Below are 22,397 nucleotides of genomic sequence, written 5' to 3' on the forward strand. Positions count from 1 at the left end.
CTTGTTTGAACTTGCCTGCAAATCTTTCAAGGAAAAATTTCAGTGTATTTAATGATATATTTTTTAATTTTTAAAATTTATCATGATACATTTCAAACATATCCCAAAGAAGAAAGAAAGTATATTGAATCCCCATGTATTGTTCACTCAGCTTCAACAGCAGTCATGGCGAGTCTTGTTTCAGTCACACCAGAAATTGGCAAACTTTTTTTTGTAAAGAACTAGATAGTAAATATTTTAGGCTTTGTGGCCCAAGAGGCAAAATCAAAGATATTATGTAGGTACTTACATAACAAGCAAACAAATTTGTACAAATTTTTTATTGAAGAAATTCAAAATATAATAATACAATTGAAAAAATACAGGCCTATTAGGGAGAAGAGTGAAATTATTTTCTGAGGCAATAACAGTTTGCAAAATTGGGGTTCACAATTAGTGTTTCCTATCAAAATCGATTGTAGATGTTCTATTAATACTGATGTATAAAAAGATTTTACATATTTATCTTATCAGAAAATATATTTTCACACAGCTAGTTACTGCTAAATACTATCATCCACCAGCATATGATTTATTTTTTATCAGTAGGCTTTAGTTTTAGACAGTTTTAAAAATTTACAGAAAAATTGAGCAGATGGTAGAGAACTCCCGTATACCCCCTGTACCGTTTCCCCTATCACTAACATCTTGCTTTAGTAAGGTACATTGTTACAATGAATGAACCAATATTGATACATTATTAGTAACTAAAGTCCATAATTTATTCAGATTTTTCCTAGTTTTTGCCAAATGTGCTTTTTCTGTTCCAGGATCAACCAAGATAGCATGTTACATTTAGTTATCATATCTTCTTAGGCTCCTCTTGGCTGTGACAGTTTCTGACTTTTCTTGTTTTTGATGACCTTTATAGCTTTGAGAATACTTCTCAGTTTTATTGTAGGATGTGTATGCTCTGTTACTGGAATTCGATGTTTTCCTCATTATTTAGACCAGGGTTATGGGTTTTTGAGAGAAAAACTACAGAGGTAAAGTGCCATTTTCATCACATCATATCAAGGGTACATACTACTCTATCATTTGTGACTCTTGATGTTGACCTTGAGTACGTAGTTTTGATTGAGCGTATCTGTCACTTGGAAGGCGTTTACAGAATTCTGTTAAATTCTTCTCTTGATGTTTACCTTTTAGCACTGTCATTACATTGCAGGTTAATCAATTCCAATTGAAGGTTGGGTAGAAGCTTCTCAGTTGCAAAGTTCAAATGGATTTTTTAATGGATATTTCCTTTGCACTTACATTCATGTCCAAAAAATGCTGCTGGAACTGTGAGACTGTAGTCTGAGATCAGAAAGTATATCCACTGCAAATTTGTGTAGGAATGGAGATCTCATGTATTGTTTTGATTCTGATAGCATGGGAAAGTATATACAGTAGCTTGATGTTAGTTGTCATAAAAATGATTGTGTCATAGAATAAGTTTTGCATATAGCGCTGTTTTGCCTTGCCATTTTAGGTCATTTAGGTATTAAGAAACATTATCAAGTTGCAGCTAAAGCTAATTTCCAAAGCTATTCAGTTCAGTCATAGTGGTTGAGGGTGGTTCTTGATCAGACAAATTTCAGTCTCACCTCTGAGCTCAAATAATTGCAGTAAAACTTTACCACTGCTAAGCCATTGAACTGCTGTGTAGCAGGGTTAGTCAGGATATTCAGCTTCTATTTCTGGCAAAAATTCACAGAACTGATGGTGATGGTTAAGTCAACAAGGGCAAATAACACCATCAATACTACTTATTTATTAACACATGAGATTCAAATATATTTTCCACACTGTACCTGTTGATCAATATTACGAAAAATAACCATAGACTTTGAACAGCATACATTTTCACAAGCTTTGTAAATTTGTCCAACTAAGCCTTATTCTGTTCCACATATATTTTTACCAGCATCTGTTGTAACACACCTTACCAGGTATTACTTCAGGTTGTACTGAATTAATGTTTGCTCAACTTCTTTTAAGGTATTTTTTTCTGTAGTTGATCTATGCGGACTGTTCATAGAGGCTAATTCTGTATTCAACTTCAAACTTGGCACTCCTCCAATAAATAGTAACTACTGAATAGTATTAATAATATCTGTTGACTCATCAAGAGTCAAGGAAAAACACTTGAAATCATTTGTCTTGTTTTTAAATTGATGATTAATATTGCTCCCAGTGTTTTCAACTCTTTGAGCAACTATTGTTGCTGAAAGATTTAGTCTTAAAGTTGATTTTCTCTAGACACATTTTTTCAGCTGATGCAAAACCAACCAAACGCAATTTAAGTATTCACCATTGGTAAATAGCTTTTCTTGCTTGTCTAACAAATAAGGCATCTTGAAACTTTCTTTGGTTTCAGTCTTACACACATTTAGCAAATTTTACCATACTTAATTTTAATCTTTTAATTTTGAAGTACTAAACATTACAAGAACTGTTGAAATACTTTTTAAAAATATTTATTTTATTGAAATATAGTTGATTTACAATGTTGTGTTAGTTTCTACTGTACAGCAAAGTGATTGAAATACTTTTTGTTCTCCGGCCCAATCTTTTTTCCCTGCCTTTCTTCTGAGAGATAGCTGCTATCCTAAAATTAATTTATGCCATTTCTGTGTTTAAATTTCTCCCTCCCTCCTTCCCAACTGGATCGTCTACCAACCTTTTAACTTTTCATATGATTGTTGACTGATTCAGGTTTTTAAATTTCTTGAGTCTGTTTATATTTTCTGTGACTCTGTCTTCTCTTTCACTTTTCTGTTGAATGGCATATTTGTAAACTTTTTGGTCGTAACGTGTTTTTCGTTTTATTTACAAAATATACTTTTTGGCTTTCTTTTTAGTTATTTCCTGCTTAAAAAAATTTTTTTTCTAGCTACTGTTTTCTTTGGGTTTATATTGTTCTTTTCTAGTTTCTTTACCTTCCTGACTTTTATTGTCAGTCCTTATTTTCCAATACAGATATCTCTGTTTGAATATTGGATAATGGGAGGATAAGGAGAGATACCTATAAACTCATTTGAAGTTATAAGTTTCTCTTTGAGTTCTGCTTATTTTTTTAAAATGGTTTTATTTGTAACATGCATAGAAAAGTACATAAAAAAGCAGCAGAATGATTTATTGCAAAGGAAACACCCATGTATTCACAACTCAGGTCAAAAATAAACATTGCCAGTATGTACTCGGTTAAGTCCCCTTGTGCTCTTTCCCAATCACTACCTCCATGTGTTCCCCCCAAAATAAACGTTCTTCTGGCTTTATTAGTAATTGTTTCATTGTTTTCTTTCCAGTATACCACCTAAACAAGCACTCAGAAACTATATTTTTCCTGTTTATTGAACTTTATATAAGTGAAACCATTGAATATCTCTTATCCAGGTTACTCCAGTTTATTGGTGAGATTTATTACGTTTTCATAGTTGAATATTCTCTTTTGTGAAATGCCTGTTTAAGTCTCTTGCTCGTTTTCCCATTAGGTTGTCTGTCAGTTGAAAAAAAAGATTTGTAGGAATTGTTTTTATTTTGGATATGAACCCTGACTGGCTTCTTAGACCTCTGGGTTTACAGATTTTACCAAGTTTGAGAAAATTGTGACCACTATTTTCTCAAATATTTTTTCTGTCTCACTTTCCATCCATTTACCCCTCAACCCCTTTCTCAGACTACAGTTACACATATGTAATTTGCTTGATGTTGTCCCACAGGTAACTGATACTGTTTTTTTTCTTTCCCCAGTCTGTTTTTGTTTTTGTTTTTCAGGTGTGCTTCATTTTGTATAGTTTTTATGCTGTGTCTCAGCAGTCCCCAACCTTTTAGGCACCAGGGACCGGTTTCATGGAAAATAGTTTTTCCACGGACGGGGTGGGGGTGGAGGGGATGGTTCAGGCGGTGCTGTCAGCAGCAGGTGAAGCTTCGCTCACTCACCGGCCCGCCGCTCACCTCCTGCTGTTTGGCCTGGTTCCTAACAGGCCGTGGACTGGTACCAGTCAGTGGCCTGGGGTGGGGGGACGGGGGGACCCCTGCTGTGTCTTTAAGTTCACTGATCTTTTTTTCTGCAGTGTTCAATCAAACTTTAATCCCATCGCATCTGGCTTTCTTCAACAAAATTGTTTTGAGATTTATCCGTGATGCGATATATCAATAGTTCATTTCTTTTTATTGCAGAATAGTATTCCATTGTGTGGATATATGACAGTTTGTTTATCTGTTCATCTGTTCATAGACATTTGGGTTGTTTCCAGTTTTCGTATCTTACAAATAATTAAATTGTTTGCGATCAACTTGTACAATTAAATGATTTTTAGGAAATTTATGGAGTTGTGAACCCATCACTAAAACCTGATTTTTAGAACATTTCATCATCCCCAAATGATCACTTATACCTACTTACAGTCATTTCCCATTCCCCTCCAGCCCCAGGTAACCACAAGTGTGCTTTCTGTCTCCAGAATTTGCCTTTTCTGGACATTTCAGAAAAATGGAATCATACAACATGTTGTCTCTTTCCCTTAGTATACTATTTTTGAAGTTCATGCACATTGTAGAATGTCTTGTATTTCATTTCTTTTTAATGCTGAATAGCATAGCCAAGCTATGCTATGTGGTTTAATCAAGAATGTATTTGGTGTTTGTTCTCAGTTCTTAGCACAAGAGCTTCAAAAGCTCTTGGATTTCCTGAGTGTTAAGAGTGTCTTTGTTATGCTAATGAGACAACTTCTGGTGGCCTTTTGATAACTTTTGGATGAGATGAGGACTGATCATTAGAAAGAATGAGCACGTGATTAGAGGATTGGGACTTTCAGCCTTCCATCCTTCGGGGTACTGGAAGGGGGTTGGAAATTGAGTTTAATCGCATGGCCCATGATTTAATTAATCATGCCTATATAATGAGACCCTAATAAAAGCTGTGGACATTGACACTCAGTGGAGCTTCCTGGTTGGTGAAGACATTGGTGTACTGGGATGGTGATTCACCCTGATTCCACAAGGAGAAGTTGCAGGAGCTCTGTTCCCTCCCAGACCTCATCTTATGTGTATCCTTTACAGTAAGACTTTGATCATATATATGGTGCTCTCCTGTATTCTTTGAGTCAACCCAGTGAATTATCGAACCTGAGTGGGTCATGGGAACTCCAGAATTTGTAGTTAGTTAATCAGAAATGCTGGTGGCTTGGGGACTTCCAAAGTACAGAAGGACAGCTGATGTCTGAAGTGAGGGGCTTGTGAAGGACTGGCCTCTTAGCCTGTGGCATGTGATGCTAACCCTAGGTGCCTGGCACCAGAGTTGTGTTGCAGTACACGCAGCTGCGCTGGAGAGAGTATGTGGACACACCCCGTTATGTCTGTCCCTCTGCCATTTGAGGGACATTTGAATTGTTTCCACTTGGGGCTATTATAAATAGTGAATAGTGCTGCTATGAACATTTGCATACAAGTCTTTTGTGGACATATTTCATTTCTCTTGGGTAGGTACCTGAGAGTGGAATTCTTAGTTATGTGGGAAATTTATGTTTAACTTTTTAAGAAATTGCCAAACTGTTTCCCAAAGTGGCTGTGACATTTTACGTTCTTACCAGCATAGATGAGGTTCCAGTTTCTCCATATTCTTGCCAACAGTTGATGTTTTCTGTTGTTTTTATTATGGCCATTCTGGTGGGTATAAAGTGGGATCTCATTGTGGTTTTAATTAGAATTTCCCCAATGACTAACATCTTTTCATGTGCTTATTGACCACTCATGTATCTTTGGTGAGATGTCTATTCACATTTTTGCCCTTTAAAAAATTATGTACTTGCCTTATTGTTGAGTTGTAGGAGTCCTTTATGTAGTCTAGATACTTTATCATATATATCACTTGTTAGTATTTTTTCCAACCTGTGATTTGTCTTTTCATTTTTTAATAGGATTTTTTTGAAGCCAGAAAATTTTTATTTTGATCAAATCTTATGTGTCAGTTTTTCATTTTGTCAATTGTGTTTTTGGTGTTAGAAGAAATCTTTGCCTAATCCAAGGTGATAAAATATTTTTCTCCTTTGTTTTTTCATAAGGTTTTTCTAGTTTTAACTCTTAAATTTAGTCCTGTGATCTATTTTGAGTTAATTTTTGAGTATGATGTGAAGTAGGGGTCTAAAAATGTTCATATTTTTGTCTTTGAATATCCAATTGTTCAAGCACCATTTATTGAAAAGACTGTTCTTTCACCACTAAATTACTCTGGCACCTTTGTTTAAAAAAAAAATCTCTTGACCTATAAATATAAGGGTTATTTCTAGGCTGTCACTTCTGTTCCATTGATCTATATGTCTGTCCTTATACCATACCAATACTGTCCTGAAAACATTAGTTTTGTTTTGAGTTTTGAAACTGGGAAGTATAAGTGCTCCTGCTTTATTCTGTTGTAAGATAGTTTTGGCTCCTCTGGGTTATTTGCATTTCCATAGAAATTTTATTATCAATTTGTTAATTTCTGGAAAAAAAACTTGCTGGGATTTAGAGTTTGCATTGATTCTGTGGATCAGTTTGGAGAGAATTGCCGTCTTTATACTATTGTCTTTCTATCCAGGAACATGAGTGTGTCTCTCCATTTATATACATCTTTCCTTTTGTCATTTAGAGTTAATAGCATCACACACACACACACACACACACTTTCTCAATTTGGTAACCAGCCTTATGCCTTTTCATCCCTTTCTTCCCTGCATCTCACTACCTTCCATTTTTTTTTTTTTTAAATTTATTTATTTATTTATTTATGGCTGTGTTGGGTCTTCGTTTCTGTGCGAGGGCTTTCTCCAGTTGCGGCAAGCGGGGGGCCACTCTTCATCGCGGTGCGCGGGCCTCTCACTATCGTGGCCTCTCTTGTTGCGGAGCACAGGCTCCAGACACGCAGGCTCAGCAGTTGTGGCTCACGGGCCCAGTTGCTCCGCGGTATGTGGGATCTTCCCAGACCAGGGCTCGAACCCATGTCCCCTGCATTGGCAGGCAGATTCTCAACCACTGCGCCACCAGGGAAGCCCCTCACTACCTTCCATTTTAAAATTATTCTGATTTTGGCTTGACTCTCTCAAATAAATATTTAATTTTATGTCAGTAATAAGCTTTTCTGGATTCTTTATTTGTCCCTTTTTCTTAGGTCTCACGTAATTCTCTTACTTGGATTTATTCATTGTGTCAAACTATATCCTTGAACAGTTCTTTCAGAAGTGGTTTGTTATCAGATTTCTAAGAATATGAATGATGTAATACATATTTATTTTGCCATCTTATTGATTTTTTTAAACTGCCGTATTCTAGGATCAAAATTATTTTCCTTGAAAGTTTCGAAGATACAGCTCTGTTTTTTGTATTCTGTGTTGGCTGAGATGTTTGTTGACAATATGATTTATGTTTTTGTACATAAGGTACTTTTTGTCTTTGGAAACTCTTAGAATTTTTCTGTTGGATTTCTGAGAGTTTAGCACTGACTGTCTTAGTTTCTCTCTTGTTTCATTTGAGATCTTTCAATCTTAGATTTTTGACTTTATTCATTTCTAGAAGTTTTTGTTTGCTATTTCTTTTTTTTCTTTTTCTTCTGGTCTATTTTCTCTCTTCCAGACTGCTTTTAGATGTCGGAGCTTTGCTAACATTGCTCTGTTTTTCATCTCTGAATCCTTCAGTGTCTTCAGAGAAAGTTACTTTGCTCAATTTTCAAGCTCTGTAATTTGTTTTTCACGTATCATCAGTTGTATATTTAATTCCAAAGCTTCAGATTTTTTCCCCATATCATCCTATTGTTTAATTGATGTTACTCTTTTGAGGGTATTGATTTTTACATTTTTAAAGCTGTTCTTAGTTTGTCCTATTTTAAGCATTTCCTTGACTGTTAACTTTCTGTTTCTTGAATTGCTTTGCCTCTATTTCATGATACTGATTTTTTCTGAAATGTTGATTCTTGGTTTTGTTCTTTTTCCTATTTGTGGAAATCTTTTCTGTTTACATTGGTTGCTTTCAGGAGGGGTGGGACATGTCGTTGGGTGAAATGTACAGATACCTTTCCTTCTGAATTTGTGGTTTCTCTTGTCTCTCCAGGGGATCAGTAGCAACCTAGCTTGGTGTCCTATTTCTCTGGTCCCAGTGCCACTGCTTTAGTCTGAGTACAGGTATCACTGCCACTTGCTGTTGATTATGAGCAAGATGATGGGGAAGGGAAGAGAGGAGAAGGCCCAGTTCCAAATGTGGCTACAAATTACTCTTCCCAGTGGTATGGGACTTACTCCCTCTTCTTATATCTATTGAATCTGGTATTTTAGGTTTTTCTAAACCTCTCCTGCTTCCTCAGCTCTCTTCTTTGTGAGTTATGTGCAGTAATTTGTTTTGTTTTCAGAAAGCTGGGCATTTTTTTATTATCTATTCTTTTGTCATTCTTTCACCTTTTATGTTCCTCATTCTTAATCTGTTTCTCTTTTAAAATATTTCTATTTAAGTAGATTCCTGTATTCTCCAAGAGGGAAAATGATACATTTATGCATATTTTGTTAGTAAGCATGAAGAAGATACCCATATAAAAGTTTTATTTGATAACGTTTTTTCCATTAAAGATGTCCAAATCTAAAATCACAGATTTCCTAAAGTTTAACTCTGTTTTGGTTATACAATAATTTATCTTTTTCAATAGCAGTAATAGCTTTGGGGTTTTGTTCTCTTAATGGTTTTGGTTTTCTTTCTTTCTCTCTTTCGTTCTTTCATTTCTTTTCTTTTTTTAAATTAAAAAAAATTTTTTTTCCTTCTTGTTTTGTTTTCCAGCTCTTTTGTGCCTTTCAAGATGATAAGTATCTGTACATGGTAATGGAGTACATGCCTGGTGGAGACCTTGTAAACCTTATGAGTAACTATGATGTACCTGAAAAATGGGCCAAATTTTATACTGCTGAAGTTGTTCTTGCTTTGGATGCCATACACTCCATGGGTTTAATTCACAGAGATGTGAAGCCTGACAACATGCTCTTGGATAAACATGGACATCTAAAATTAGCAGATTTTGGCACATGTATGAAGATGGATGAAGTAAGTAACAAGCAAGTAAAAAAAAAAATGCTAGTTTTTTGAGAGACAAAAATAAAGGAACACTTGAAATCTGGACTTCATAGATTTAAACAAAGATAAATTTAGTTTTGCTAACTGTGTAATGACTCAGGCAAGGTAATAAAATATCCAAATCAAAACATTTACTTACTAATCATTCATATAGTTGTAGAGTACTTTGTTTGTAGATTTGGTGAATCCAAGAGAAATAAGAACTCAAATAACTAGTTATCAGATAAATAGTTATCTTCCTCATAGAATCTTGACAAACATTTGCTACCAGTCAAAACTAGTTCATGTATATAATGATCTAGGTGAAGAAGTAGGACACAAAATATAAATTAAGGTACATGGGTATTTCTATCATCATTATTATTTCTGTATTTTTCCTTTAAAAAAAGAGGTAAGGTAGAAATTTACCAACTCCTACCAACCCCATCTGTATCAACCACATAGAATAAACTTGGGGGCAAGTTTATTGTTGTGCTTTACCTGTTGAACAATTCATATTATGATTAATTGATTCAGTAGCATTAACTTCATAGCTAACTATGGTGTTGATTTATTTTTGTTGCAAAATTTATATCCCTTGTCTTTTTCTCTGTAAGTGTACTGTAATTCCTGGCAGTAATTCCTAATGGGGAGGGATCATGTTTTATTTCCTATGTATTCTTGTTAATTATCTTGTCAATATGTTTATTTTGAATTAAGCTGATTTTCTTTTCTCTTTACTTCTTAACTTATTTATGCCTCCTGTGTGATATTCACTTTTATTCATTGTCCTACCATCATCAGTGATCCATAGTCTTCCAAGCTCAGCTCAGACTTTTACCTCATATAGAAAGTGCTGCCTGATAACCCTGACCTGACTGATCACTCTCTGTCATAATTTCCATAACGTTACTTATTTAGAATTTGTGCTGTACTTCACAGGCCACTTTTATCTATCTAGGATTGTACGCTCTGTCTGCCCAGCTAAAATGTAACGTCCCTTTGGTTCTTTGGTCTTCTTCATAGAGTATTACTATGTTTGTGTTCTGCATACATTAATGTTTAGTAGGTAGAGTATTTGATTGTACCCAAAGCTCCCTCTTGTGGTATTTATCATTCTACAGTATGAAGTGATTAACAGTGAAAATCGTATTTAATGAAAATAAAGTAGAAATAATTTTCTAATAGAATGCTAAACTTTTTAATGTCTGTTATACATAACGAATGATGTTTATGTGCTGCACATCTATGAGTGTATTCTGATTTTCATTAAACCGAAAACTTTTGGGAGGGTGCAGAGAAATCTCACCACGTGTTTTTAGGATAGGTAAAGGTGGTTAAGGAAAGAAGGTGTAGAGGGTGAGAGTAGAAGAACAGGACAGAATATGTTGTTTACAAGATAATTTTATAAGCATGTAAGTGAATACTAAATTCAGCTATTTAAATATCTTAAATTGTCTCTTTATAAGGCAAAATAAAAATATGGTATATATAATTTTGTTTACTATTTTTAATTCAGGTACGTATAGTTCCGTTAATTATGCTCCTTGGCTCACAGCTTATTGTCATTAGTAGTATACACAAAGGCCCCATCTTGTTTTGTTTTTTTTTAATTGTTTTTCCCCTTTCAGTTTTTGTCTTATTCTCTTTTCCCCTAATACACAGCCATTGTAATGTGTTTATAAGCTCTTAGAGACTATTAGTATAGTGTACTTATGTATAAATAGTATAACGGATTGTTGTCATTTTCTTGTTAACATTTTTCATGCAACATTGTTTTATGTCTATTCCTGATATATGTAAAGTAGCTCACTGCTTTTTGGTATTCCATAGTATCTCTTAATTTTACTTATTATTCCCCCTCATGTTGGATTCCTAAGTCACATCCAGCTCCCTGTTACCAACAGTACCATGTTGAACATTTTCATACGTGTCTCGTGTCTGTCTATTTGGACAAGGGTTTCCTCTAAATATAAACCCTAGAAGTGAGACTACGATCTCAGAGGATACATGAAGTATTACCTGGTCTCCAGAATGGCTGTAAATGTTATCACCTCTTGCTAATAGTGCATGAGAGATCCTGTCTCCCCGTATCCTCACTCACCTTTCCTTTTATTCACTCTCTAAATCTTACTAAATTCCATTGGTGTGTAAAGTAGTATCTTTTAAACTTTTTATTAATCTTAACAGTTGATGTCAAACCTTTTTCCATATACTTCTCAGTCTCCTTTGTGAATTAACCTGTGTTGTGTATCTTTTGACCCTTTAAAAATTGGTGGTTTGTTGATGTGGAAGGATTCCTTATATAATCTAGATACTGGTTCAACAGATATCACTGATAATCATCTTCCAGTGTGCTACTCATCTGTATCTTTGAACAGAAATCCTTAATTATGATGTAGTCAAATATATTTGTTAATATTGAACTTTTAGAATGTTGTTTGTTTTACGCCAAACCCCCGTTCCTCCAGTAATATTAATAGTGAGAGTAATTATGTAATGTTGAAGAACAAAGGAATTTTTAATTAAAACTATAGTACGTAGAATTTATAATTTTGTTATGTTAGTTGTTAATGTGAATAGTGTTATTGCAAGTTTCAGCTTCATCACTTTGTTTGCCTTTGATTATTATTATGGTCTTAGAGCCATTAGAAATATTCATAGTTTCATTCTTATTCATCTATATATCTATAGAAGGGATTGGCAAACTAGAGCACAGGGCCAAATCTGGCCTGTGGCTTGGTTTTGTATAGTTTCTGTGCTAAAAATGTTTTTTCCATTTTTAAAAAATTGTTTTTAAAAAGAAGATTATGCAATAGAGACCCTATGTGTCTCATAAAGCCTAAAATATTTACTATCTGGCTCTTTATAGAAAAAGTTTGCCAACCCTTTATCTGTAATAAAGACAGAGATGCTCGAATTATTTTTTAGCTCTTCTGGCTTCATGTAAAACATTATTCCATGGATAAAGGCAAAATAGAATACAACTATAAAATTATAACCTTATATAAGGACTAAAATTGTTACTATCACTAATAAGAGTAATGCTGTTTCATTAAATTCTGTCATTGATAGATTGCAGATTACATAATTTTCTGGGTGTTGTTATTCTTTTTCTCCCTGAAATAAATATCTGGGTGTGAGTGAAAGTCACAGTTAGTATATTTACATCTAGATTATCTCAGTGACAGTCAAGGAGTACTGCTATTTAAAATTACCTGCATTGATCAGACAAGTTGACTTCCCTCTATGTCTGTCATTATGCATTTCATAGCAACCTTTACCTCCTTTTAAGGCACAATTTTACATTAATATTTTAAATTACTGAAAATAGTATAAGATTTTATCCATTAATATTCTAGTGTATACCATTGGATTAGATTGAAGCTATAAATTTTTAAAAGCTAGCAGGTAAAATGTTAGTGTTCTTAACCCTTCTACAAGTGACATCAATTTTTAAGATACAGGCATTTCTACTCATGTTTCTGAAAAGCCCTGTTTTCTGTAAAATTATACATTTAAAAGGACAGGTTTATGGGAGCAATAGGGACCGACCATTCAAAAGCTATGCAGCTTTGTAACCAGAGCCCAAAGGAAATTATAACTGGTATCCAGGAAGATGATTGGAATAACAGGCAGCTTTGCGCCTGTGTGTGCTGCAAAGTGCAAATGGAAATGGAGTTCTGAAGCAACTGGGCTGTCTTCTAGATAGAGCACAAGAAGCAGGACCTTACACTAGCCAGCAGTCTTACAAGGCAGGGAGGGGACACGCCTCTCTGAGAAAGTAGCCCCTGGTTCAAGTGCTCATTTTTTTTTTTTTTAATAAATTTATTTATTTATTTTTGGCTGCGTTGGGTATTCGTTTCTGTGCGAGGGCTTTCTGTAGTTGCGGCGAGCGGGGGCCACTCTTCATCGCAGTGCGCGGGCCTCTCACTATCGCGGTCTCTCTTGCTGCGGAGCACAGGCTCCAGATGCGCAGGCTCAGCAATTGTGGCTCACGGGCCCAGTTGCTCTGCGGCATGTGGGATCTTCCCAGACCAGGGCTCGAACCCGTGTCCCCTGCATTGGCAGGCAGATTCTCAACCACTGCGCCACCAGGGAAGCCCCAAGTGCTCATTTTTTTGTTAAAATGGACTGAATACGCTCCAGACTATGTAGTAGTCAAGCTGAAGCTTTCAGTGCTTCTGATAATTAAGAATTTCACTTACAGGAGTAAGTGAAATGCCTCACAGGAGGCTTTTGTTTTTCTTTTTATAACTTAAAAAAAAAACTAATTTATTTTTAGCTGCGTTGAGTCTTTGTTGCTGCGGGGGCTTTCTCTAGTTGCAGCGAGCAGGGGCTACTCTTCTTTGTGGTGCGCGGGCTTCCCATTGCGGTGGCTTCTCTTGTTGCAGAGCACGGGCTCTAGGCGCGCAGGCTTCAGTAGTTGTGGCACAAGGGCTCAGTACTTGTGGCTCGTGGGCTCTAGAGCGCAGGCTCAGTAGTTGTGGCGCACAGGCTTAGTTGCTCCGCAGCATGTGGGATCTTCCCAGACTGCGGCTCGAACCCGTCTCCTGCATTGGCAGGCAGATTCTTAAGCACTGCGCCACCAGGGAAGTCTGGACGGCAGGCATTTTGAATAATTTCTTAGACTAACTCCAAGATTTGTGATTGACCGATTTTGTGTTTTCAGTAAATCTCGTGGCTTATGATATTTTGTCAGTTATAAAACACTCATGTATTTAGCAAACACACACTATCTGATCCATTTAAGATAAAGTACTTTTGAAGAAGCTTTTGAAAATGCATACCTGTTTATGTTGCTCTCCAGCTTGAAACCCTTTAGTAGATTTCTGTCACCTACTGAATAAAGTTCAAATTCCTTAGGTAGTCATCTGAAGCCTCTTATGGTGATATGATCCCTGCCTACTTTTTCACCCTCATTCTGTATCATTTGACCTCTTGTACCTTGTGGTTCAGAGGTCTTAAATTACATACAGTTCTTTTTATACCATGGTATGTTAGGATTCCTGGCCTTCATATATCCTGTTGAATATACTCTGCTTGGCAAATTCCTACTCACACATTGAAACTCAGTCCAGAGTTTGCTTACCTTGTGAAGGCTTTTTAAATTGACTTCTATGTCTTTCCCCAAATGTACCCTTTAGGGAGCATTTCTTTTCTTTATTTCTTTTTTCCTCCCTCCCTCCCTCCCTCCCTTCCTTCCATCTGTTGAACACTTATCTTATATTTTCTCTGTCCCAGGCCTGGAATCAAACACTTCTCCAAGAAGCTCTAATTCCTTTTATTTAAGAATGGTATTTAAAAATCAGTATTTGGGTGCTGGATGTACTCATTGCTCCTGGAGTGTCATTATTTCTAGGCTCTGTCAGTGGATGTGTGTATATTGTATATACTGTGTCTACTAACTCACATGCACACACATGTTCATATTTAATTCTGTACCTATCTGTCTGTATATAAAGTGTATTAAAAATTATGAGTTCATATGATACTTCTGATTCTAGTCCTGCACCACAGGGTTCATTCTAGTCTTCCTCCTTTCTGTTTCGTGATTACTTCTTTGGATAGTGAGAAAACTGGCTCTCATTATCTACACTACAACTGTTTTCCAAAGTAACCTAGGTCAGTTCTTTTCCTCTCTGCCCTCTTTGGTGTGGTTATGTTATTAATTTATGAAACAGGTCCATTTCTTTTTTTTTTTTTCACTTTTATTTGCATCTATTTTTTGCAGCATTTATTCCCAGGCCATAAGTTTTTGTTTCTTCAATTTCTTCTGGGATATCTTTTTCTTCTGGGCAACCTCCTCTTCTGGTTTAGGAACAGTCTGTTCTTTTTCAGTAAGGATCATCTCAGTGTGGCAGGGAGAGCTCATGTATGGGTTAATCCAACCATGAGCTCTGTAAGTCCTGCGCCGCATCTTGGGGGCTTTATTCACCTGGATATGCTCAATGACCAGAGAATCTACATCTAAGCCCTTAAGTTCAGCATTACTCTCTGCATTTTTGAGCATGTACAGTAAAAATTCAGCACTCTTTTTGGGCCACCGACCCTGCATCCAGCCCCACTGTTTGGCCTGGGCACACCTACCAACTCCACCATTGTAACGACGGAATGGCACACATTGCTTCTTTAAAGTGACATCCTTCAGATACTTGGTGGCTTTTCAGATATGCATACCCTTAATGGCCTGGACCGTTTCACGAGTGTTCTTAAAGTGAACACGAAGATTTGAACCTCTCGACTTGCATGATTTTGTGGGGTTTTCTGGGTCAAGTGAATAGCGAACCATTTTTAGAGGTTACCTCAGGCCACTTACTGGAAAAGCCAGGTCCATTTCTTACTGTTTGTATTCCATTTAGAGTTGTACCACATCTGGTTGATTTTGTTTATTTGTTTTTTGGATATGTGAAGCATATCTTCTGGTTTAAGAGTCAGAACTATACAAATTGCATGCTCAGAGAAGGATCACCCCCTCCTTATCCCACCATCCCATTCCTGTACTTGCTTCTTTCTACCCTTTTCCCACTCACCCCCTGTAGGTAAACCAATCTCTTTAGTTTGTGGTTTAGGCTTCCTTTATTTCTGTATTTTAACCTTCCTGTATTTCCTACATTTGTCATAAATGTAGATTTTATATTTATATAATCTGAGAACTTCCCCATGAGATAGTTTTTAAATATCTTTCCCAAATGTTTATTTAAAAAAATTTTAACTCTCAATAGGTGGTTGCCAAAGATGGTGGTTAGAATATTAATTTTTCAAAAACAGAGTACCAATAACACGGTTTACCTAGTAAAAGTTCTTTACTCCTACCGAAGTATTTATTCTACAAGTAATCGGTTATTCAAACTGATCTCCATCTTACCTTTCCCAACTTCATCAGTGTGAAACTTTACATTTAGCTGATTTGGACTTCACTGCATTTCTTGAACCTGTTTTATATAAAGTATTCTTGTTCCTTTGTTTTTGCTCTTTTTTCTGTCTAAGCTACCATACCAACCCTCTCTCTGCAGTCTAACTTGTCCGCCAATTCTTTTTTGTATCTTATTCTTTGCTCTCCTTCTTCTGAACCTTTGAATGCTAAATAATTTTTCTTTTAGTGGCACTTTTGTGTCTGGCCAGGTTTTAGCTCTTTTTTTTTTTTTTAACATCTTTATTGAAGTATAATTGCTTTACAATGGTGTGTTAGTTTCTGCTTTAAAACAAAGTGAATCAGTTATACATATACATATGTTCCCATATCTCTTCCCTCTTGCATCTCCCTCCCTCCCACCCTCCCTATCCCACCCCTCTAGGTGGTCACAAAGCACCGAGCTGATCTCCCTGTGCTATGCGGCTGCTTCCCACTAGCTATCTGTTTTACAATTGGTAGTGTATATATGTCCATGACACTCTCTCACCCTGTCACATCTCACCCCTCCCCCTCCCCATATCCTCAAGTCCATTCTTTAGTAGGTCTGTGTCTTTATTCCCATCTTGCCACTAGGTTCTTCATGACCTTTTTTTTTTTTTTTTTCCCTTAGATTCCATATATATGTGTTAACATTCTGTATTTGTTTTTCTCTTTCTGACTTACTTCACTCTGTATGACAGACTCTAACTCCATCCACCTCATTACAAATACCTCCATTTCATTTCTTTTTATGGCTGAGTAATATTCCATTGTATATATGTGCCACATCTTCTTTATCCATTCATCTGATGATGGACACTTAGGTTGCTTCCATGTCCTGGCTATTGTAAATAGAGCTGCAATGAACATTGTGGTACATGACTCTTTTTGAATTATGGCTTTCTCAGGGTATATGCCCAGTAGTGGGATTGCTGGGTCGTATGGTAGTCCTATTTTTAGTTTTTTAAGGAACCTCCATTGTGGCTGTATCAATTTACATTCCCACCAACAGTGCAAGAGTGTTCCCTTTTCTCCACACCCTCTCCAGCATTTATTGTTTCTAGATTTTTTGATGATGGCCATTCTGACCGGTGTGAGATGATACCTCATTGTAGTTTTGATTTGCATTTCTCTAATGATTAAGGATGTTGAGCATTCTTTCATGTGTCTGTTGGCCATCTGTATATCTTCTTTGGAGATATGTCTATTTAGGTCTTCTGCCCATTTTTGGATTGGGTTGTTTGTTTTTTTGTTATTGAGCTGCATGAGCTGCTTGTAAATCTTGGAGATTAATCCTTTGTCAGTTGCTTCATTTGCAAATATTTTCTCCCATTCTGAGGGTTGTCTTTTGGTCTTGTTTATGGTTTCCTTTGCTGTGCAAAAGCTTTTAAGTTTCATTAGGTCCCATTTGTTTATTTGTGTTTTTATCTCCATTTCTCTAGGAGCTGGGTCAAAAAGGATCTTGCTGCGATTTATGTCATAGAGTGTTCTGCCTATGTTTTCCTCTAAGAGTTTGATAGTGTCTGGCCTTACACTTAGGTCTTTAATCCATTTTGAGTTTATTTTTGTGTATGGTGTCAGGGAGTGTTCTAATTTCATACTTTTACGTGTACCTGTCCAGTTTTCCCAGCACCACTTATTGAAGAGACTGTCTTTTCTCCACTGTATATGCTCGCCTCCTTTATCGAAGATAAGGTGACCATATGTGCGTGGGTTTATCTCTGGGCTTTCTGTCCTGTTCCATTGATCTATATTTCTGTTTTTGTGCCAGTACCAAACTGTCTTGATTACTGTAACTTTGTAATATAGTCTGAAGTCAGGGAGCCTGATTCCTCCAGCTCCATTTTTCGTTCTCAAGATTGCTTTGGCTATTCGGGGTCTTTTGTGTCTCCATACAAATTGTGCAATTTTTTGTTCTAGTTCTGTGAAAAATGCCTGTGGTAGTTTGATAGGGATTGCATTGAATCTGTAGATTGCTTTGGGTAGTAGAGTCATTTTCACAATGTTGATTCTTCCAATCCAAGAACATGGTATATCTCTCCATCTATTTGTATCATCTTTAATTTCTTTCATCAGTGTCCTATCAGGTTTTAGCTCTTAAGTCTCACAAGATTCATTTTTTTGAAGTCTAATTTATATGGATACATGTGAAATAAAGAGATTTTACTTATCCTAGTAAGTCTCTATGAATTTTTCCTTCAGTAGAAGTCTAAAATGTAGGATAGCTAATGATAAAAATTAATTTTATAACCTGCCTTTTGTAGTCAGGCACTGTCATCTTCATTTTTTATCCTAAGTAATAACCCTTACAGAGTATTACCATCATAATTTGCTCAATTATTTCCAAATTTTTTATTTTATTAATTTATATTCAAACTAAAATGACCTCTATTTGCTGAATACTTGGGAAAATAAAATCATTGAGTTATTTCTGCTGATTTGAGGAAAGAAAAGATTGCTTCTAAAATTAATCTCTCATGTTTAACATACATTTTATTGCATTTAAATAAAAGCATTTATATAAATCATGTTTATAAAATACATTGAACTTCCTTTTTCCAAGGGGGTCATAATACTTAGTATTTTGGTAGTTGTATAGCTTCCTTATAAGGAACGTAGGTGACACACTTTTTAACCAGGCAGGTAAAGGAAATGAAGGGCATTTAAGTTAATCTATAAAGTCTTTGCATGTTTGTACATAGCTGGAGGTGAACAGGTACTGTTTAGCAGCACACTACTATATACTGTCGTGATTTAATCTTGCAGCATATACACAAACATACACACACACATACATGCTGCAAAATACACACACGTAGATAATATCTACAGTGGTTCTTGTCCTTGTCAAAAAGACATAAGATAGGGATTATCTTACTACCCACTGAAACTAAACACAGAAAAAGGTGTTTTTAATCATTTTGCCAAATATCTTGATACCACAGCTCCACATTTCTAAACATGCAGCTTGGAGGTGTAGCTTTCAAACTATTAAGATCTTTTGATTTAAACATTTGATCTATTTCCCCCCATTTTTTTCTTGGTATAATAAGAACCATTTTTTAATACAACCTCCAAAACTGGGGCCTTAGTAATTTTCATTACTGCAGTTTCTTTGGAAACATCAAAGTTTCCTTTCTCTAAAGATTCTTTTCTTTTCCCCGGGTCAGGTGCCTTAAGACCACATTTTGTACTTCTCTTGTAACTGCTTCATGGTGTAAGAAAAAGAAACAAAAGATGTTGATTTGCATGGAATTCCCATGGAATTAACCACCTTTTTCTTCTTCCATTGATGAAGCCTCCTGTATTTTAGAGTTGGAAAATTATCCCTGATCTCCCATAATCCAGACATTTTTATGCATTTCATAATGCATTTATCCCCTGTCCTCCCAAAGCCATGTCAGCAATGAAGGTCTATTGGTAGCCATGTGTAGTCGCTGTATATGTAATAATAAATGAATTAGTTGCGCTTATGTGTGTGTGTGTTTACAGACATTTTATACACATTTTTTTTTCTCTCTGCACTTTACCCAGACAGGCATGGTGCATTGTGATACAGCAGTTGGAACACCTGATTATATATCACCTGAGGTCCTGAAATCACAAGGGGGTGATGGTTACTATGGGCGAGAATGTGATTGGTGGTCTGTGGGTGTTTTCCTTTTTGAGATGCTGGTGGGTAAGTAAATTGTTCTTTTTTCAAAACTCATCTCATAACACTTTAGTTCTAAGTCAAGAATGTGAGACTATAAAAAAATGAATTGCTTGTGTTCTAGGGAAAAAGTAGTAGTTCTGAAAACTGAATTAGTAGTGTCTGATATGACAGATTATTGATTGGAAAATTAAAACCAAGCCTCATTCTAGCACAGTAATTGAGTAGAATATGAAAGGAATTGAAAGTCTACTGCTAGGAAATATTCCTCCAATAGACCTTTTGTATTAAGAAAATATTAGAACAAGAAGCAAGTTTATAGTTGCAGTGGGTCTTCATTCTAAGATTTTCTTAATCAGGAGTATTTGTTGTAAATATTTTAATTATAAGGCTGTTATTAGTTCTAATAATAATAAGGAACTGAAAGTACTCTTAGTTTATGTAATTGTTATGTAATTAATTTTGTGCACTGTGTTTCTCATATTTATTTCTTGTATATATATTTGGTTTGTAATTCTAGTCAAATAAATCATAAATATAGTTATTGACCATTTGACTATCAAGATAAATATATTTTATAATAATATTTCAATCTTAGAAAACTCAGAGGCAAATTAAATAATTTCTTTTACTTTGACCAGATCAAAATTTGAAAGGCTCAAGTGTTTCAAAACTTTTCTTTACATCATTGATTTCATTTTTAAGATTTCCTATTCCTAAGTACTAGGGTCACAAAAATATCTTCTGGCCAAGGAAGCCAGTGGCTGACTCCCTGGTTTCAGGTTGAGGGAGATGTAGCAAAATTCTACTTTAAGAGGCAAATGTGTTAAGGCTAATAGCATTATATGAAATGACTTTAGAATTGAAAATATAGTTTTAGAAGTTGGGGAATTTATTTTCTAGAAGATGACTAAAAGAAATTAGTAGTGGAAATCTGTAAAATCTGTATAGTAACTGAGTATGTTTACTGCTAAAAAAAAATCAGTACAAATTTAAATAACAATTAGTCATGGAACTTTTTTGTGGTTAAAGTGCCTTCTCTTGATGACCATATGTGTATGTGTAGCACTGATCTTGCTATGCGTAGTCTCATGTCCTTCTATGACCTACTTTGTTTTGGGTCTTTGTCTTTGTAGTGGGTCTCTTTGTACACACTATGTGTCCTCAGGTAGCTATCTATTCTCCCCACCTCTAGGCCCTATCTGATGATTCATTAGGTGTGTCTTGTAATCTTTTGAAAGTAGAATATATTCCATCATTTGCCTAGACTCTCCCAGGGGTTTAAAAAATAATATACTTTGGAGGAAGTCACCTGGGTTTGAAGAGACCATTTAAATTCCTGCTGCTGTTTTCAGCCTGAGAGCTGAATTTAATGAGTTTGAATGGCACTGATTTGCAGTATTCTGAGCCTACTCTGGTGCTTGCTCATCAGGTTGGTTGACTGGACTTCATTTAAAGGAGTCTACTGCAGTTAAAAGTTGCACTAGAAAAATCTTGAATTCAAAACTCTCCTCTGCCACCCTTGGAAAACAAAAACTAACTACCTGAACACTCCTTTTTGGCTGATTTGGGAAAGTCTGATTTGTACTAAGGTGACTTGTGGTTGAGGCATACTGGCAGGGCCTTTAACTCTTGTGGCTTTAGATGAATACTGGCCAAGATGATGCCGTGAACTTTTTCTGTCTTTACACTTGCTTCAATGCCTATTTATCACAGTCATCAGTCAGCAGGAACACTGCATTAGGAGGCTGTTTCTGCCGTTTTCAACTCTAGCTATGTGTCATCTTAGGCAAATCACATGTCATCTGTCTGGGTCTGGCTTCCTCATGTGTAAAATAATAGGGCTGATCTAACTCTGAGAGCTGCACTGTCCAGTCTATCATGATGAACGTGGTTTATGTCTGCACTGTTTAGCATGGTAGGCACCTGCCGTATCGAGCACTTGAAATATGGCTAGTGTGACTAGGGAACTGAATTTTTCATTTTATTTAATTGTAATTAATTAAACTTTGAAGTGCCAATTGTAGCTAGTGACTACTGTATTGTATAACATAAAAGGTTGATTTAGCTTAAGCGCTAACTGATCTGACCCCACCTAGTAATCTTTTAAATTATCCAGTAAATTGGTTTTTTTCCCCATTATGTATTTAAAAACCCAACAAATTCTACAGTTAGTATTGATTTTATTTTGCTCTTAAAAGTTCATGGTATAATCATGGTATGATTATAATTTAAATATATTCTTGGTGTGCGCCTGTTTGTTTTGACTGAGATTCCTGGCCCATAGACCTTTTCGTTCTTCCATGCATGTGACAAATTTAAACTTAACATATTTAAATATTAGGTGAAAAATGTTTAATTTGCATTCTCTGTTACACTGTGTCTTTTTTCTTGGAACTTTAGGGGATACTCCATTTTATGCAGATTCACTGGTAGGAACATATAGCAAAATTATGGATCATAAAAACTCACTATGTTTCCCCGAAGATGCAGAAATTTCTAAACATGCGAAGAATCTCATCTGTGCCTTCTTAACAGATAGGTAATATACATTGAATTTCTTTATAGAGAATCCTTTTAACTTTTGGATTTGTAGAAATGAAAGCATACCTAACTCTTATGTACATATAAAATCAATCTTTTTATCCAAATTGCATTTAATTCTGGTTTAGCCTTTTCCTACTGCTAAGCCTGGTGTTGGGTTACCCTTGTCATTTTGTATGTGCAGCCTAATGGTAATCTAACTCTGATCTTAAC

At 35.7% G+C, this 22,397-nt stretch overlaps 1 protein-coding gene and 1 pseudogene across 1 annotated transcript in view; one reads left to right on the forward strand and one right to left on the reverse strand.

Annotated features, from left to right (window-relative positions):
- Positions 1-22,397, forward strand: part of ROCK2 (Rho associated coiled-coil containing protein kinase 2) — a 142,516-nt gene that overhangs the window by 74,900 nt on the left and 45,219 nt on the right. The window contains 3 exon segments of the mRNA XM_036872594.1: positions 8,824-9,084; positions 19,523-19,667; positions 22,044-22,182. Coding sequence (XP_036728489.1) covers positions 8,824-9,084; positions 19,523-19,667; positions 22,044-22,182 — 545 coding nt within the window.
- LOC118905694 lies at positions 14,831-15,399 on the reverse strand (annotated as a pseudogene).

The sequence above is a fragment of the Balaenoptera musculus genome, chromosome 13, assembly GCF_009873245.2.
Source record: "Balaenoptera musculus isolate JJ_BM4_2016_0621 chromosome 13, mBalMus1.pri.v3, whole genome shotgun sequence".
Classification (NCBI taxonomy): Eukaryota; Metazoa; Chordata; class Mammalia; order Artiodactyla; family Balaenopteridae; genus Balaenoptera; species Balaenoptera musculus.